At 43.2% G+C, this 19639-nt stretch overlaps 1 protein-coding gene across 2 annotated transcripts in view; it reads left to right on the top strand.

The window, feature by feature from the left end:
- Nucleotides 1-19639, top strand: part of NEGR1 (neuronal growth regulator 1) — a 271546-nt gene that overhangs the window by 227365 nt on the left and 24542 nt on the right. Inside the window, exon 7 of one of the 2 annotated variants that reach the window (XM_062003656.1) lies at nt 14765-14806. The exons of the other annotated variant lie outside the window; for it this stretch is intronic. Within the exon in view, the coding sequence (XP_061859640.1) occupies nt 14765-14806 (42 nt within the window). The remainder of the gene's footprint in view (nt 1-14764; nt 14807-19639) is intronic. 2 annotated transcript variants of the gene reach the window in all.

The following is a 19639-nucleotide window of genomic DNA, read 5'->3' as shown; positions in this document are numbered from 1 at the left end:
TCAGTTCTGACAACAGCCATCAAAGTCTGACACATGTACAATCCCTTGCAGAAGATGACGAGTGATTCCTTTGAGAGGCATGTTTTGCTTTTTATTTTAACTCACTGATGAGTGTGCTCAGAGCCTCTATTTTCTTGTAGGCTATTTGCAGCAGATTTCTGTTTCTTGATCTCAGCTTTTAATAACTCCCCAGGCAATAAATGCATTTCCTTCTTCTGAGAGTTTGAACAACGACTTGTTCTATAGATTAGCCAGGCACTGTTCATCTCCTGTTCTGCCTGTTTTCCAGCATGCATCTATAGCAAAGGAAAAACAGTTGTACTTCTCTGTGACTCATTTGTAACTGGAACAATCCACATTAAGGTTCACTGTTGTGCTCCTTTGGGTTTTTTATTCTCTGACTTGTAGCTTTATGTGGGTCTCTTGGAAAGTTTGAAGCCAAAGCTTATAATGTGCTCCTTCTTAGGCTCTGGATAGAGATGTGCAGCCATAACTCCAGCTTAATTAAGTCTCCTTTTACAGAAATTGTAGACTTTTCTATGAATTTCATCATGACATTGGCACATTTCACCATGTAATTTATAGAGATTTGTAATGATTCATTTGATAGGCATTGTCTGTGGATTTCTGTTCATCAGGGATCAGCAGAGCGATAATTATGCAGTAATTATTAAATAATTTATTCACAAATTACTGTGCCAGTGAAAGCAAATATCAGAACAGTTGAGCAGCATCTAGTTCTTCTAGGTGTTGTGTACATACAAGGGTTCCAAAGATGGGGAGGCTTACTCTGAACATAGACACAACGCATAGATCAGGCAGGAAAGAGGCTTTTATACTGGGAAAAGTTGTCTATACCTGTATTCCCGGAGCTGCAAGCAGCAGGAGAAGACTTTCACACAAGTATCCATACAGGAGATTAACCTGTAGGTCAGGAACCCAGGTTCCCCCTCGTCGGGAGGAGCATCTCTGTGGGCTGACCCGGAGTGTGATGGACCCTGATTGATTGCACAGGTACTGTGTATTGGCCTACATATCATGTACAACTGTTATCAGTTTCTTTAGGGACCTAAAGTTGATACAAGCCCTTCCCAGTCAGCTCCCTGTTTCCTGGCTACTGCTCTGTTGTAACTCAGGCAGATTCCTTTGTTTTCTTCCTGTTTGCTAATAAACAAGGTGATGTGTTGCCCAACTGCCTGATGCTGTTCAGACTTTTCCTCAGCCCAAATCAGCTCTGTGTGGCCCTGGGATATGAGGGTCCTGGCCCCAGGTCACTGCTCTGAGTTGGTGAGAGGAAGAATGAGTAGAAACATAGTTCTTGTGTACCAGGTCTTGCATCCTTATGTGTGGACTCTCTCTGTCTGACTCCATGTTGATCATATTGGTTCAGCAGTTGTGGTCTGCTCTGGTGAACTATTTGTGTGAACCAAAGCTTAAATGGGTGGTGGCATCTGGGTTTGTGTGTGACTGAGCAATACCTCTGACTGCACCAGAACACTGTAAATGGCATTTCTACGTCTGCAGAGCACAAACAAGCAGCTTTATCACAGAAGTATAATTTAGAATGGCAAGATATCCCACAGGAAAACAAAACAAAAAAAGGACAAACCAGAATTACTGGTGGTGGTTACAGATCTGGCACAACATTTTATAGTGTTTGTAGCCCACAGATCTTTTCTGTGGCCCAGATCAAACGTGCTTGTGTCAGAGCAAATGCCACTGGGCATATCAATCAAAGGACTTAAGTACTGAGGTCAGCTGTCTCTCTTCTAGATTGCATACAGCTTCCACTGTGTGCCAGAAAGATCACAAGCCTACCTGTCCCAAACATCCAAGTGAAGTGCAGTCAGCCAGCAAGTAGAAGCATTTTCACGTGTTACTCGGTCTCTCCAAGGGAAGCCAAAGCGTTTCCAAGAGCCAATTTAGTGTGGGCTGGAGGAAAACATGCTGGCAGAGAGCTTAGCTGGGCTGCAGGTGGTGTGGTAGAGGAGAGTGTCTCCTGGAAGATTCCTCTGCACCCAGGCTGCCTATGGGAGTTGTGCATATTCGAAAGTGAGAGAAAATTACCAAACCTACCCGTTATTGTGAACCTGGAGAAAGGATCTGTTCAATAGTGTTAGCACGCTGCTGCACCCACGGGAGGGAGGCACTGCCCTGGCACATGGCCTGTTGCACCTCTGATGTATATTTTGCCTTGTTGACTCCCAGAAATACAGCAGCAGCCACGCAGATTTAAAGAATGACCTCTGAGAACAAGGAGATAATTACTGGAAGTCAGAGCACCGCTAATCATATGTTTCTGAGCGGCAAAAATGCTAACAGATTTCCAGATCTACATTATTCATCAGCTTCCTATTTATACATATGAATGAAAGACCAAGCTGAAAGGATGCAGACTACTCTGCCACTTTTTCTTCATTCTGTTCTGGACTTAGCAGCATCAGATTTCCCCAGAAAAATCTGAAATAGGAAAAAAGGACATTTTTTTTAGGCTCCGTGAAACTATAACTTGAACAACTAAATAAAGCCATTGTATTTCATGTGACCTCTGTGATGTAGACATCATCAGAATGTTGACAGGAAGTAGAAATTCAACAGGTTCCTCTGTTTTCTACATGGCACCGGGAAAGGGGCAACCTCATTGGCAGCCTCGTTAGACCTTTGATGTCAACAGAAGGTCATATTGTGGGTAGCATCTCTGAAAAGGGAGTTGTCCGTCTGTTTTCTCAGATGCTTTTTGTCCATTTTGCAATCCGGTTGTGCTGTGCCATTGTATGAACTTGGTGTAGAAAGCAAGAAGCCAATGACATCCAGGGATGCATCGGGAAGAGTGTGGCCAGCAGGTCAAGGGAGGTTCTTCTCCCCCTCTACTCTGCCCTGGTGAGGCCTCATCTGGAGTCCTGTGTCCAGTTCTGGGCTCCTCAGCTCAAGAGGGACAGGGAACTGCTGGAGAGAGGCCAGAGCAGGGCCACCAAGATGATCAGGGGACTGGAGCATCTTTCATACGAGGAAAGGCTGCGGGACCTGGGGCTGTTTAGTCTGGAGAAGAGGAGACTGAGGGGGATCTTATTAACATTCATAAATATCTAAAGGGTGGGTGTCAGTAGGTTGGGGCATTGGTTTTTTCTATGGTATGTAGCAACAGGACAAGGGGTGATGGGATGAAGCTGGAACACAAAAAGTTCCACTTAAACATAAGAAGAAACTGTTTCAGTGTTTCAGTGAGGGAGCCCTGGCACAGGCTGCCCAGAGGGGTTGTGGAGGCTCCTTCCTCAAAGGTCTTCAAGACCCGCCTGGACACATTCCTGTGTGACCTGATCTAGGTGACCCTGCTTCTGCAGGGGGGTTGGACTGGATGATCTCTAAAGATCCCTTCCAACCCCTACCATTCTGTGATTCTATGAAACGAGCCCTATTGATGTATCTTCTCAGAATGCAAAAATGCTGTCTGAAGTTTTGTTTGCTTGTGGCCAAGGGCAGTGGTGGAGTCCATCTCCCTGGAGGAATCCCAAAGCCACGTAGCTGTGGGACTGAAGAATATGGTTCAGTGGTGGCTGTGGCAGCACTGGTGGGACTTGATGATCTTTTCCAGTATAAAGCATTCCATTCTGTTCTCTGAAATCTGTAAAGCTTTCACTGTTTACATTTATTTTTCAAACCTGAACATTTTCATTATTCATCTATTCAAATTTATTTTTGTTCCTTGAAATTCATTGCACTTTTCCATTTTTTCCGAGTTTAGTGCTTGTAAATACTAGTGCAAAGATCAACTGGTGAAGGGACTGTAAACTAGGGGGAATGCTTTTGTGATACTAAACAAGCAGACTGAAATGTGAATGACTGCTTCTGACAAAACACCTTTGCCCAGGATAAGTTTCCCTGATTTATTAATTTCCTCAAAGTGCAGGAATTGCTGTGATAGGTAAAGCCTTGAGCATATACCAATGTGCTACAGATGTGAAATTGTTGTGACGCTGAGGACAGAAACTATGTGCTCTTAGTGGCAAGAATAACAAATGTGTGTCCTGTATTTGAAATATTGTTTTTAATTTCTTAATGAAAATATAATGTTTCCTTGTTGTGGTTCATAGCACCACATTTAAAATGAATTTTAAAAGAAAAAAATCATGCAATAAATTATTTCAACCGATATAAAAGATGATGATTCACTCTGGACCTCCCTGAAAATTAAATACATAAAAACACTTTAGCAGACTCCAGAGTTAAAACAGTGGGTTAGTTTAGTATGATTCTTTGGTTTTTAGCCAGAAACTTGAATTCCATTAAAAGTTTACCTGGAACTTGGAAGTTCATCCCATCCCTTGTTGTGCGCCAGCTGGGAATACGTGGCCCAGTACTAGACAGGAATGAATTTCAGTGAGTGGTCTCAGGATTTAACTCTCAGTGGACTTCTTTTGCAAGAGTACATGAAAAGGTGTAAAAAAACCCTATTTCACTGTGAGGGTGAGGGAGCAGTGGCACAGGCTGCCCAGAGGGGTTGTGAAGTCTCCTTCCTTGGAGGGCTTCAAGACCCGCCTGGACATGTTCCTATGTGACCTGATCTAGGTGAATCTGCTTCTGCAGGAGAGTTGGACTGGATGATCTCTAAAGGTCCCTTCAAACCCTACCAACCTATGATTCTATGAAAAGGTGTCATTAATGTGGATTTCTGCAGGCTTGAAAGTATTTAAATATTCGTTGCAAAACTGCTGCTACCAAGCAAATCCGAAGCAGTGTCGGTGCAGAGCAGTGAGGATGGCTGAGGGATGGATTAAACCACCTCGTAATTGCAGGTCTCGGATTCAAGGTTAAGAATTATTACTTTTTTATTGTCTCATAGAACTGTTAAACACTTGTCATCCTGTAAGAAAAGGACAAACCACTTAAATAAAATAAACCGTTGCTAGGCAATTAAGGCGCAGTAACTCAAACCTGTAAAAGCGCTCAAATCGCAGCTGCAAAACATTAACAGGGAGTAGAAGACACAGAATATATTAAGGTCGTGTCTCTCCCCAATTCACTTACACGTTCCATCCAAAGGACTTATTATTAAATATGCTTTTCCATTTACCATTGTACTCAAACAGCCTCTGGCTTACCTAGGCTTAAAGACCTTCATTTCAAAACAAATCATTAATCTTCATTAATCTTCAACATAGCTGATAAAGCCCAGGGGAGATTAGATTAAATAAGTCTGGTTAATTATCAAAGGTCGTGAATCAAAATAGTTATGAGGAAGTTTTTAATGAATTACTGCCTTTGTATTCAATTGCCAGTTCTATTTTGGACCAGTTATTGATTCCTCCAAAACATAGGAAGTCTAAATGTTATTACAGCAAAATCCAACAACAATACTGATGCAGACTGAAATGAAAGAAGATTTTTGCATTGTCCTATTACAAAATGCTCTCTCTATAATCTGTAAGGGTGTTAGTTGGGCAGCGGCATGTTTTGATGTTTACTCAGATCTAGAAATTGCACTCTCATTAGATGTTACTGATGAGTAAGCACCTCCCTCCATCCTATAATAAAAGATATCATAACTTGAAGAGTGTGGGCAGCAGGTTAAGGGAGGTTCTTCTCCCCCTCTACTCTGCACTGGTGAGGCCTCATCTGGAGTCCTGTGTCCAGCTCTGGGCTCCTCAGCTCAAGAGGAACAGGGAACTGATGGAGAGAGTCCAGCACAGGACCACCAAGATGATCAGGGCACTGGAACATCTTTCATACAAGGAAAGGCTGCGGGACCTGGGGCTGTTTAGTCTGGAGAAGAGGAGACTGAGGGGAGATCTTATTAACATGTATAAATATCTAAAGGGTGAGTGTCAAGAGGTTGGGACATCCCTCTTTTCTATAGTAGCTAGTAACAGGACAAGGGGTGATGAGATGAAGCTGGAACACAAAAAGTTCCACTTAAACATAAGAAAAAACTGTGTCAGTGTTTCAGTGAGGGAGCCCTGGCACAGGCTGCCCAGAGGGGGTGTGGAGGCTCCTTCCTTGGAGGGCTTCAAGACCCACCTGGACACGTTCCTGTGTGACCTGATCTAGGTGGGAGCTGCTTCTGCAGGGGGGTTGGACTGGATGATCTCTACAGGTCCCTTCCAACCCCCACCATGCTGTGATTCTATGATAACTTGGTGCTTTCTCTTACACAGTGTATGTAAGTGCCACGCTGTAGTAAACATGACTTTCTCACGATGCTCTTTCAGATCATTTGGATTTTGTGGGATTTTAAACCAATCATAAATAGAGAAACTGTTTAGAATGTTGATGATTATAATATAGAGATTGAAAAATACTAGAAGAAAATCCTAGAACAATGTTAGGGAAAAAAGTAATAGAATATATGCCCAGGCTATGGACTTGTCAAATGAAGTGTGTGTCTGTACCTGACTGTGTGTCTGACTTATCAGTCTGCCTAAGGAAATACAACTGAGTAGAATGGATTTCTGTGCTTTTTGTGTGTGCCATATTCTAAAAGGAGATTTCAGGAAACATGACATTTGAGGCAAAGGCAACTGGAGTTTGTTCCAGTAGTCGTTTCACACTTAGGATAAAAATACCTGAAGGATGGCAGAAAACAATGTTGAGGGCTACAGATGCCAATTAAAGCATTTCATAGTTCATAGTTTCTGTTCACCACGGTTATTGTAGAGCAAGATAGACTTTCTGTCAGTGTAATAGTGAATAATTCAGATCATTAAATTGAATCTCAGACTTGTATGGTATTGCTTTGTGTTCTGAAAAACAATTTGTGCATGGCATATGGCTCTACTCGTGGTAGTAATGCTTTTAGTTTTTAAACTGGTATCCTCCTCAGAGTATCAATTGCACCAGCCAAAACAATTTCATTTTGGACCAGCTGTGGAGGGATGAAATAAGCTATCTCTGTTATAGAAAATTGGGTTCATGGCTTTAACTCGAGACTTCTGCAATGGTCCCTGTGCTGGGCTGGTGCTGGGCTCATGCAGGGAGGGAGGCCCTAGAGAACTGGAAGAGAACACCGTCATGTTTGTACTACTGAAGAATTATCCTTCCCTAATTGAACAAAATGATCTTTATGGTGGCATTAGCACTGCCTGTGAGCCACAGGGCAGGTGTACTCCAGGTCCAGCACCAGCAGGCTGGTCCCACAACTGCAGCCAAGGGGTGCAGGGACATTGGTGTGTGGGAATGGAACTGTTAAGCCTGTTCCTTTTCTTGGTGTGGAGCACTATTGGACTGGTTCTATGTCAGTGAAAGTCTGTGGCTTGTCATTTGTGGTTTTCAAAGACCCTGATTTACAGCCTTTGTACACTGGGGTGAAAAAAACCACAAACATATATCTTAAATATTGTTAATATGAAATTAATTGCAATACTTAGAGCAGAGCTGTGCTCAGAAGTGGTGTCCACAGAGACATTTTGTTTTCTGTTACCTTGGAGGAGATCATTTTTGCAGGGGAAAAACCATCTCCACAGACTTAAGGATGCCAAGTGCAGAGTCCAGTGGCTTGACGTGTCTTGTCATTTCAAATTTATTATGAGAAAAATTAGTAAATTAACTGCGTAAAATGCAGAGACAGAAACCAGCAGATGAAGACCGAGGGGTTTGGCAAGATACCAGAAATGGGAATGTTGTCAAAAGTTCTGTATTTTCTCTATAGATAAAAACCAGAAAGCTGACATGGGAACACAGGGGAAGGAAGCAGAACGGGAATAAATAATGAGCACTCTTCTCTCCTTTGTGTTTGTGCCAGGACGAGGCACGGGAAAAAGAGAGAGGAGAAGGCAGGCATACATCTGGTGTGGTCCCATGGTGTTCCAGAGTCCTCCAAACTTCACTTTTTTGTACTTTCCCTATTACGTTTCCTTTCTTGGATTTAATAAATCTTGAATGAAAGCCCTGCCAGTATGTGAGCTCTGGCTCCAAGAGGGCTGTGTCCAAGACCCTCACCCCCAGCTCAGCCCGTGACCGTGCTGCTGCTCTGCAAATAACAAACTAACTTGCAGCACCAGACAGATTTCAGTTACTATGTCTTGAGTAAACCCTGTGAGTAGTTTTTTGGTTTTACCAGGTTTCTTCTCAGACAAATTTTGTCTTAGACTTGCAGTTTGGGAAATCCTGCAGCATTTGCACATGCAGATTGGGGTTCTGGTAGTTTTTCTCTTCTTCCCCTTAGGCAGACCTCTCTGTATGAGACTGCAACGTTTTGTAACTCACATCAGTCTGAGATCTGTTACCTTTCTGAATTCTCATAGACTGTAGTTTAATCTTGAAAAGGTTTGTGTTACTGAAGTAGTCAGTGCCACAGGAGAAACCATGCCACGGAAAATCTTAGTCGTATGTGCCTTTGTCAGATGCCATAATGATTATCACACTGAGCTGTGCCTGTTTGAGCTGCTGTGCTCTGTCCCAAAAGGCTGATGAACTCAAGTCTGTGAGCATTGGGCAGGGAAACGTGGCTTTGTTAGCAGTGAAGAGTGAAGGACTATTCACAACTCATGGAAAAGGATGTTTGCACTGAGGTCCAGCAGTTAAAGCAGCAACGCTGCACCCTCTGCCATAGTGTCTGTGTGCTGTAAAATGGAAAGGAATGGAAATCTCCAGCACTGGTACTGTGGGCAGCTCTGTGTCAGCTTTTGCTGGCTGGTGGGTTTGGGGAATGGGAAGAGGAGGTGAGGCATTTGCTGGCAGAGCTGGTATGGTTTTTACCTGCTCCAGGATGTTTTTTCTGCAGGCAACTGACTGAAACCACATATTGTTTACTTTTGCCAAGTTTTCCATATTCTTTTGGGGAAAATAAAAAGGTTGATTAATGCTATTAAGAGGCTAGGACTGGGAGGACACTTGGGTCAGTGAATCTAATATAGCACAGGCTGCTCCATCATGTAATCCCTGCCACAAACTAACCAAGTTTCTTCCTCGCAGGAGAGGTTTTTCTGTTGCGCGACCTCTGCCGAGGAGGCAGCACGAGGACAGCAAGGCCATAAGGGCTGTAGACTCACCTCATATCACTCAGTGCACCCACTCTCAGTTTATAACACTTGGTTATGCAAACAGGGGCTGATGAATTACTCAATTCCATTATCATATACTAGGACATTTTCTAGGCAAATAATCACCCGTAACCGGCCTCTAGTAAATGAACAGCCACTTGTTATTTACTGGCTGTTTTGCCCATATCCTTCAGTATCTCCTTCCACCTTCCTCCAAAGCCTTGAACACCTGTAGATGTCAGTGTGGGTGCTTACCCTCCTTGAACATGTCTTTGATTCTCAGTCCTCCCGTCCTCCCCTCACAAAAATTTTCTGTTGGTTTGATAATTTTATGAGCAAACGTATTTAAATCCCCCTGACCTGAGTATTCTGAGCTGATTGAATTTTGCTTTAACTTTGGTCTAGCAATTTCCATTTCCATTTTGTTATTCAGAATACCATTTCTTAAGCTTTTGCCAAAACTGAAGCAAAATAGTTATTTTTGGGTCCACGCTTCAATTCTCTACCTTTATAAACAGAGCTGCTTTCATTTTCCTTAAGGTGTCTCTGGGGCTACAGAGTGTTTGCTGTGGTTTCCTTTCCAAGGCGCCATTCAACTCAGCATCTGGGCAGCTCCCACTTCATCCCTGCCCCACTGCACTTTCCAGACATTGCCTCTTTGTGGCAAATTCCTTTTGTTCCTTGTAATTTTCCTCCTTGTGCTGTGTAGCCTTTCATGAGGTGGTTTCCCATTTTGTATAGAGATTTTCTCTGCAAGCCTTTTTTTCTCCCTAGGATCAGAAAGGTATTTCTAGATACAATCTCTTTCCTTTTGGTAAAAGGCAACGTTGAATGTCCTTGACATTAAACTGCACCTCCCTGTCCCAGCTGTCTTTAGTGGCTTATATTCTCCAAAGATTTCTCTTTTGAGGATTAGAGCTGTAGTTACAAGTCTGTGGGATTTATTCTTCCTCTCTATGTAGACTCACTCAGCTGCTGATTCTCTATTATTTCCAGTAGCCAGCTCTAGCATACACTCACTACTGCTAACCAACACTGATTTTAAAAGAACATGACGTTTTATTTCTTCCCCAGGGACAATGCAGTACAGATTCCTGCACACCTTATCCCACACTTCCCCTTCCTTCACCTCTGTGAAGTCAGGCCACTACACCAGGAGCTGCAGGTGCATTTCTCTATTGAAAAACTCTCTAGTTGTCTTGATCAAAATCTGACTTTGCAGATGGATTTCCTTGTGTTGTTCAAAGAAGTTCTCTGCCTTTCTCAAAGTAACGTTAACCCAGGTGGTTTGTTTCACCCACGTAACCATCCCCTGCTTCTCCCTACTCCATCACCACGCCAGCACAGGATGCAGCACTCTACCCAGCTCCACTCCATCTCCAGCCATGGCTGCCTCCGTTCAGGACTCTCTGCATTGCTTATGAGCAGTTGTGTTATTTCTCCAGGGCCATGTTCAGTGTCAGGTTGTGATTTGTACACCCCTTCTGACAGCATCGCTTAGCTGACTGCTGCTCTCAGCAGCTTTCATACTTCTTCCATGCAACTAATCTGTCTGCCATCAAATATTTTACTTGCTGTGCTATCTATGTTTACTTTGTTTTCTTTCTCCCACTACACATGCTTGCAGAAGTCTCTTGAGCTTCTCCTAAACTTTTCCCTTTTCTTTTCTTGAAGCTGCCTGGATCAAGGATCCAGCCACAACCAGAGAGGACACCAGTCCTTGGGTGTGCCAACCATCCTCCAAAAGTTACTTCATGTCTTCCACAGATTTTCAGGGCATGTCAGCACCTCTCAAATGACAGGGCAGGGGCTTCCATCTCCACACTTGCTTGTCCCAAACTGTCACTGTGTAGTTCTGCTTCCCATGGTGACATCTCTGGTGGCATCCCCAAGCATTTGCCGTGTTATCCGTAGGGTGTTTGTGAAGAGAGATGGACCTTAAAAGGCAGTAAAAAGTATGTTTGTACATACTTAAAAAAAATAAATTAAACTGTTGCCTTTTATCAGCTTTTCCCAAAGTATGGTGCTCTGTTTTGTCAGCTTTTCCCAAAGTATGGTGCTCTATTTTGGCTGAATCTGTTCTGACCCATCTTCTCAGCAGAGCTGGGGTTCCCAGAAGGACCGAGCTCCCCCTCTGCAAAACAAAGCCCTCTTTGAGCAGCCCTGGAGTCTTGTGACACAGGAGAGATGCCCACCATGAGTTTTGACCCTCTCTCTCGCACGCCCACCAGATGTTTGAAGTCGAGGGTGGGCATTTGCCCCCTCATCCCAAGCTGGCAGCAGCAGTTCGTCTGCAAGCTCAGCCACGGGACTGAAAAGCAGACAGCTTTCCCAATCAGCCACTGAGGCCAAGGACAAATACAGACCAGCAACTCATAATAAAGGGGTTTGGACATTAGAACATTTCAGCAAGTCATATTAAAGGGGTTTGGACATTAGAACATTTAGACCTTGATAGAAATGGCCAGTTTGCCATCGATGTTTAGCAGCCAGTGATGTTATGTCAGTAGCCCTGTGTCCAGAAGGCCGCTCTTCCCCTCTTTTCAGTCCCAGCTTGAATTAAAGCTCTGCTTTAAAATCATGAGATGCTTTTGGCTCATGCCTGCCTCACCAGAATAGGCGATTCTGAAGATAACAAGGATCCTGCACGCAGCGATTTAGGCGGCACTGAGTCTGTAAAGGGCAAACTAGGAGGTGTTGTGAACACATTGCTCTTCCTCTGGTTTCTGAAACAAATCTGAAAAGTTATGCTCAAGGAGAATTCTCCACTATAGTCACAGAAGTGGCACAGAACATCGTGTTTTCCGTTATATGTTCATCTATTTTTCTTTTCCCTCACAACCACTCCTGAAAATTTGATCAGCCCTGGTATTGTAGGATTGGGGCCTCAACCAAATGAAGTGCAGACACTAGCACTCTTTGCTATGCATCCCTGCCTCCCAGGGTTACTAAGAAGTCATTAATATATTTTAATTTTAATGAAGCAACCTAGCGTGCTTGTAGGAAAACCAGCTGCTTTTGTTTTCTCTCTATAGACTTCAACAATTTCATGAATAAAGATTTGCAAAGAGTTTTACAACTCAAAACTAGAAATATATCCATCTCTCTAATTCCTTGATCTAATAATGTATTTTTAAAAATGAGATTTGTGCCAGAGTAATGCAGGAAATTACTGCCTTCGCTTCCAGCCTCACCGACGCTGCAGGTCTGTGGCTTTATGCTACCTTAAGCACCTACAGTTAAGTCTAGAGCCAATGTTTCCAAAAGAGGCAAGATCCTAGTATAATCCCTGCTGGTTTGGGGATGGTATTTTGCCTTTTGATGAAATATGGTACTCATTGAGTATGTTAATTTACTGGATTGTTGCAAAGAATGTTGTTCTTCAGCAAAGAGTAACCTTTTTCTTTAAAGGAAGCCATAGCAACAAGAAGGATTGGCTCCTAAATTTGCAAGCAAAAGATCCTGTTATTTTAGGGTAGCCAGAAAAATGACTCTTGTCATCATTGTACAATGCTTTTGAAGCAAAGCTGATAGTTACACGTGACAAACAGGTTGCCGTTTCTCAGAACATAAAGACTCAGAAGAAATTAAAGACCACAAAATCAAGTTGTTACAAAATTTAGTCATTAAAATGCAAAATTGAGGAATTATTGACAGTTCTTTGGTTTTTTCTGAGTCTCTTGTTTTGACACAATATCTTTTTCTCCTGCTGAAAGCATGGTTGCTCTGTGCAGGAGTACAACCCCATTTCACAGAGGACATCTGTTTTTCTGGACAGCTGGAAACGTTGTATTATACTGTGTTTGTCTTGATTCCTCACTTTAAGCAGAGGCTTAAAGGGCTCAGCTGGGGACATCCCAGCAGTGCTGCCCTGAAACAGGCTCTCACAGGTTCCCCATGCTTAGAGACACCAGCCAGGACCTTGATTATGACTCTCTTCTGAGAGAGCAGAATTGGTGTCTTAAGCAGATTGATTCAAACCCCACAACGACATCACTATGGCTATTGCAGTTTCCTCATCTGTGACAGTGTTAGTGAAGTCCATGGCTTTGTAAGAGTTAGACATGTCTGGCATCTGTTTGGTTCCTCAGACTGCACTGTACAGTCATTGTTCCTGTAGCTTGGTGTAATTTTGCTTTATATCTTTCAAACATCCTGGAAAAGCCCCTATTTGTGCTGCAGCCAGTTCAGCAAAAACCTTTATCTGAAGCGTAATGCAGCTCCCAGAAGAATCCTCTGCCATCGTTTCTGTCCTTGGCCAGCTTTGTGCCAGGCCTCTGGGAGCAACCAAGTCCTGCTGCCCTGCAGCCCAGCTCCTGAGAGCTGCAGTTGGGGCTGCAAACTGCACAGCTCCAGGGATGCTCCCAGATGGGGCAGGATGGAAAACACCCACAGCCCCACGTGTCCTTTCCCACTGCTCCAGTCTGGGGACTGACTGACCCATCTGCCCCACAGCCCTCCCTCTGCCACATACATGAACTACCTCTACACAGGGGTAGAAACCTCGATGCTGAACTTGAAACCCTTTTTACATTAAAGGCTGCCACCAGCCTTCTTGGATTTTCAATCTCAAGTAAAAAGTTGGAGCAATACAGTTCCAATTCTGTTTTATTTTAAAAAGTGTGATCTGGATTTGTCAGCAAGGGTGGTGTTTTTGTCAAGATGTCAAGGAAATGTTTTGAAGGTTGGAAACATTCATCTATATTAGCAGAGTTCTTAGCATCAGTAACTTGGCAAAGACACTTCAGAACTTTTTGTTTGTGGAAATGTTTGTTATTTTGCTTGGAATGATTTTCACGTAACATTAACCTGAAAAGTAATTGTAGAAGTTAAAAATGCAAAATTGGACAAGAGTGGAGGGAGTGTTGAGCTCTTGCCTGCACACCCATTGTTGTCAGCTCGCTCCTATTTTTTTCATTAGTTTCTTGTTGTAGTCCAGATCTGGTCAATGATCTTTTGAGCCTGGTAATTTTCATTAGACCTTTGTTATTAAGAGTATTGAATGGTTACATTGAGATGGCAGCTTGCTTCTGTGCAAGGCTGATTGGGACTGGTACTTCATTTTGCACAGCACTATTCAAAGCTAATAAAAAGGCATGGAATAATGAATTTTAAAGCAAAATCATAATGAAAAGCCACAGGTGATTGTTTCATGAGACTGAATGCTTGAGGATTGTGCTCTGCTCTTAACTTTTTCTGCTGTTTGTATTGTTTGCCTTGGGTGAAGTAAACATCTTCAGAATGTGTGTGCTCGATGCTTTTGAGAAGTGTTTTCTTCTGGAAAGACTTCAATAACTAAAAAGATGTGCATTTTTTAAGTTCACTAAGGCACAAACCCATTTCTTTAAAACACTCTTTGTTCAAAGTTGTTACCTTGACATATATTCTTCATAGGAAATTACCTTCAATAAAGTGAGCAAAGACCCCTTTTTCTAGCCAAGTTTCAGTAATTCCCAGGAGAAATGCTTTTGAACTTGAGAATTCCAGTAGAGGCTTTGCCAAGGTGGCTGGGAAACGTATTTCCATGTTCAGAGAGTGATGGTCCCAATGTTCTGTACTGGTGACAGGTGAATAACGTAGCTGGGAAAAGAAAGACACTGGTGTATTGTTCGCAGGCACAAAAGTCTGTCGACTGCATGTTTGTCACAGGCCTGTGACGGCCGTCCCGACCTTAAAATACGGTTGCTGTGTGTGTTGCATGACTGTTTGCTGTCTCATTCTGTATTTGTCTTCCATGTGTGATTAATGCCCAAATGTTCTCTTTTTTTTTTCCTTTTCCCTTTTTGTAGAAATTATTGAGCCTACTACCTCTAGTCCTGTCTCAAGCCCAGGTCAGTATCCACATACATTCACGAAGTATGTTTGGGTACTTTTTCTCAGGGACTCATAACTGATGCATTGCCATATCAATAACTGGGATTGATTACCGGCAGCTTTGTTGTGGTAGTGCTGGACTGTCTCCTTCCCGTCTCTGTGCATTCATTGGTTTGTCTTCCCTCCAGGCTTTATGTGTTGTCCTCTTCTTTAACTTCCCCTTCTGAGAACCCCCCCTCCCCGCATCTCTGTTTCTCTCCCATTCATTCTCTGCCTCAGGGCAATGCAGTGGGTGTGCACAGGCCAACGCAGTCGTGTGGTGTCATTGCTGTGTTTTCTCTTTGTGGTGACCTGACTCTTCTCTGGTGTTGCTGTCAACATGAACGTTGGTGTGAGGCTTACAAGTTTCTCTCTCTCGTCACTGAATGACTCAGGATGGATCTAAGACCCTGTTGTGAGGTCCTGCTCCTTTTAGGGTGCCAGAAGGTATTCCTGGAGAGCTGAAGAGCCTCCCCATGTGCTTGGCAGGCAGAAAGAGGTCCTGGCTGTTCACTCTGACACCCCCATTTTCTCAGGGGTTGCTCGTTGCTACTCTCCGGCAGAACAGCCTCAAGCAGAGCTGGTCAGCCAAGGGCAGGCTTTTGAACAGGGATTGTCCTGCCCAGACCTTGTGAAGGGTGGCTTCAAGTCAGCCCGTGACAATATTCCCAAGCCCTTCCCAGTGGGTTTGGAAGGAATGAGTTGTGAGTGTACCATACTGTGCTCTAGCTCCCATTGCTCTACATTAAACACCTTCCTCCCAGGATGCACTTACAGCACCAGATCCAACAAGCTGACACTATCCCCATGTGCATAATGTGGATGCTCAGGTCTCCTCCACAGAGGAGTCAGGGAAGCATTATCAGGATTGTCTGGGAGACAAGCACAAGTAGAATGGCAAAAGCTGCATGTGAAGTATCCTTTTATTTCCAAATTCAGATAAAAATATGGGCAAGACTGCACCAGAAAGCCAATAGTGACCAGAGCAATCTACAGCCCAGTTAAAAAGGCAGATTAAACAGAGAGTTACAAAAGAAAAACCAGGCAATGGACTGATCCACCCACCTTAAAGCTTACAGGAGTAGAACAGTATCTAAATCTTCAGTGCTTTTAATTAAAGGGCTTGGGAAGGACAATCTGTGGTGCCCTGTGCGGGGTGCACAGGCACTGCCCGCCTGCTTTTCCCCTTCCCCTCCCTCAGCAGCTGGTTCCCAAAGGCACTCTGTCTCTTTTATGTGCAGAGGATCTACCGTGTATCCAGTGCAAAGCCATCCACAGAAGCCACTGAGCAATTTGTTTGACCACCATTCATCACGAAACACAGCAGCAGCAGGAATAGGAGGGGAGGCATGCAGCTAACCTGCAAAAAGCTGATAGTGTTTGTAACAAAAGTTCCTATCCTTATGATTTTTCATAGTTGCTTTGGACTACCAAGAAGCTGAAAATAAGCTAAGAAATTATTTTTGTAGCTAACAGAACCTGGGAAGAAGAGAAGAGACGTGGATGACATGGCAGTCGTGCAAAGTGGTGATAGGAGAACCTATCTATGTATCATTTAGTGCTGGGGTTTGTAACTGGTTGAAAAGCCTGATACTGTTGCAAGCTCTGTTCAAGGAATGAGGGTTTGTGCTGTATGGTTACAGTTGGAATGGACGGTGGTAACATTTTGAGTGTTAGTCTCTATAGGGAAGCAGCACAGCACAGAAGCACAGACTTTTCCCACTTTAAAAAGCTGATGTTCAAGTAGCAAAGCTTTGAGATGTGCTTGAATTCTCCCTGACTGCAGAAACTTACCGTGAATGAACAGAAATTGTTTGTGCTTTTGGGGAGCAGGACACAGATGAGGGAACAGAAATTAATAGCATCCTTTTATAATGAACCCTGCCTTAATTCTGAGAGCATGGTGTTAAACAGAGAGGTCTTTTCCCAAAGTGTGGTAGGAAATTGCAACGTGAGAGCCTTTGAACACAACAGAGGAAAAACTTTGAAGAAGCTGAAGTTGCAACAGATAGGAAACTAAATGAGCTAATGTGACTTTGCATGACTGAGGAAAGGCCTCTGAGGTCAGTTTGCAGACAAAAAACATCATCTGTTCCCCTGAAGGACAGCAGGAAGAGGGTGGCTTCTTCGAAGGAACACTCTCAAAATGCATTCAAATATAGAACTGGGTCCTTCCTCCTGGAGATCAGCACAGGTATCAGCAGTGGTAGTGCTATTGAAACGTTCTGTTTGCCTTACCTAATTAAATGATGTTGTGATAGTCCCTCTACTTCCCTAATTTTAGTCTGGTAAATAGCTAGATAATACCAGCACTGTTGCTACGAAGTTATACAGCAGCAGAGGCAATTAGTTTCCAGACTGTCAGAAACTGGTCTTTTGTGTGTTGCAGCATTAGGAGAGGAGATAGCAGGTTGGGTTGGGAGATCAGGGCAGAAAACGCTGTTTATTTGCCTATAGCTGCTTATGACAGTAAAATAAGATTTGTGACTTTGTTTCAAGTCAGCCCAGGACTTTTTAGCCAGCAGCACCCACTGGATCTCTGTCCATCTTCCCTGCTTTCCCTCAGGCAGTGACAAGAGTACGAAATGGGCATAATCCTGTAGAAATTCATTTTTCCTCTTGTCTTGCATCAGTCAGAATATAGAACATCAATCTCCTATAAAAAAACCTCAAGCTGAGTCAATATTTAACAGCAGATAGATGGGGGTGAATTGCAGACCATGGATCTCCCATAAATCAAGGCAAATAACTGAAGGGACTTTCAGCATCAGCACCATTGGGAGTGTTTGCGAGGCTCTTTCTTGAAGCCCAAACCAGGAAGTTTCTTCTTGTAGAAAGTATCTCTGAAAGAATCTGTAATAATCCTGGAGATCTTGAAATGACCTTCTGTTGAGGTTTTAGTCCAGTTCTGAATATACAGCTATTACCCTGTTCTCAAAACATTCTTTGGAAATTCTTTTCACTGTAGTTAGTGTATAAGAAAACACAAGCACGTTGATTCTTGTGGGTGAAAGGAGTAATGTAAAAGGAAAAAGTCACTTGACATTTTTCCTTCTTTTTCTCCTTCACTTTTCTCCTTCCTTGGAGGTCTTCAAGACCCACCTGGACATGTTCCTATGTGACCTGATCTAGGTGAACCTGCTTCTACAGGGGAGTAGGACTAGATGATCTCTAAAGGTCCCTTCCAACCCCTACCAGTCTATGATTCTATGACATCATAAGATGCTCAAGCCTGGAGCTACTGCTCTGACTCCTACAGGTCACTTATCAGCTGTCTGCTTTCTCAGTGTTGCTTAAGCACTAGTTAGCCAACTCCTATCTAAACAGGCAAAGTGCTGCACTGAGGATGAGGGTCCAACATTTCCTAGTCCTCTCACAATGTCCGAGCTCTGTCAGTGTTGAAATTGATACATACAAAAGACCTTCTATCTCGCCAGTTTCTCCTCTCTTATTCAGTGTAACTACTCTGACCAACTGGTTTGCCCTTCTGTTGTTACAAATGATTTATAAGTTGCATGAGTAAAATTCCATCATGGAAGTTTCATGACATTTTCTACACGTTCCTAAGCCGTGTGACAACATCCCCAAAATGTCTGTCAGTCATTACCTACAAACCCAGTTTTAGTTAACAAAAAAAACCCCAAAACCTCAAGGATTCCTTACAATTCCAAACAATAGGAGGGAAACCATTTTTAGCATGTAAAACTAATGCAAAACCAATGCTGTGTCTGAGCACTCTCTGATACACTTGCACATTTTTTCTGATGGAACCCTTTTTTTCAGTTTGGGGATTTACTCTCTCAATTTTAAGTGGCAATGCTTAAAGCATGTAGAATTAGCTGCAAAAGGTAAAAAATTGGGAGCAGCAGTTGGTATCTGTTTCGTCAGCCACTGCCAGGAGCTGTAGCTACTTACAAATCTTTCATCCTTTAGTGTAATTAGTTCACAGGTGGTGTCTTGAAAAAGCCTTTGAAGATGCTGCTGAATTCTTAACGCTGACTAAACAAGTAACAGTGACAGGTCAGAGAGAATAATTGAGGAATCTTCTTTAATTAATGATTTCACAGGTTATGAGGCACTTTCATAAAAATTGGAATTGGAGAGAGAAGGACTTTAACTTATTTAATTTTCTCAGGAACAAAAGCATATGTTTAAATGATCAGGTTGGACAACTGCTTGAACTTCAGTTACTTCTCCCTCTCTGCCTTGCTGCATACCTAATGAGCCAACACTCAAACCCTTTTCCTTCTTCTGCTTTGTGGAGTTCCTTCCAAAAACTTAAACAAGTATTAAACTATGATCAAGATCTAGGATAACAGATCCCAGGTCATTTAACTTCTAAATCACATTAGAAACAGATGACTGTTTGTTCAAAGAGCTTTTGACTCTCAGTGGCCACTTCACTGCCTCCCAAATAACCCTATCCTGGGAAGGAAGGCAGGGCCTCCTAAAATGCCCTCCACATGGAGCATCTTTCATATGAGGAAAGGCTGCGGGAACTGGGGCTGTTTAGTCTGGAGAAGAGGAGACTGAGGGGAGATCTTATTAATATTTACAAATATCTAAAGGGTGGGTGTCAGGAGGGTGGGACAACACTTTTTTCTATTGTAGAAAAAACAGGACAACAGGACAAGGGGTGATGGGATGAAGCTGGAACACAAAAAGTTCCACTTAAACATAAGAAAAAACTCTTTCAGTGTGAGATGAGGGAGCCCTGGCACAGGCTGCCCAGAGGGGTTATGGAGGTTCTTTCCTTGGAGCTCTTCAAGACCCACCTGGACATGTTCCTGCATGACCCGATCTAGGTTGAC

The sequence above is a fragment of the Colius striatus genome, chromosome 10 (genome assembly GCF_028858725.1).
Source record: "Colius striatus isolate bColStr4 chromosome 10, bColStr4.1.hap1, whole genome shotgun sequence".
Lineage (NCBI taxonomy): Eukaryota > Metazoa > Chordata > Aves > Coliiformes > Coliidae > Colius > Colius striatus.
Note: the sequence above shows the minus strand (reverse complement) of the source record. Positions and strands in the feature narration are given on the sequence as shown.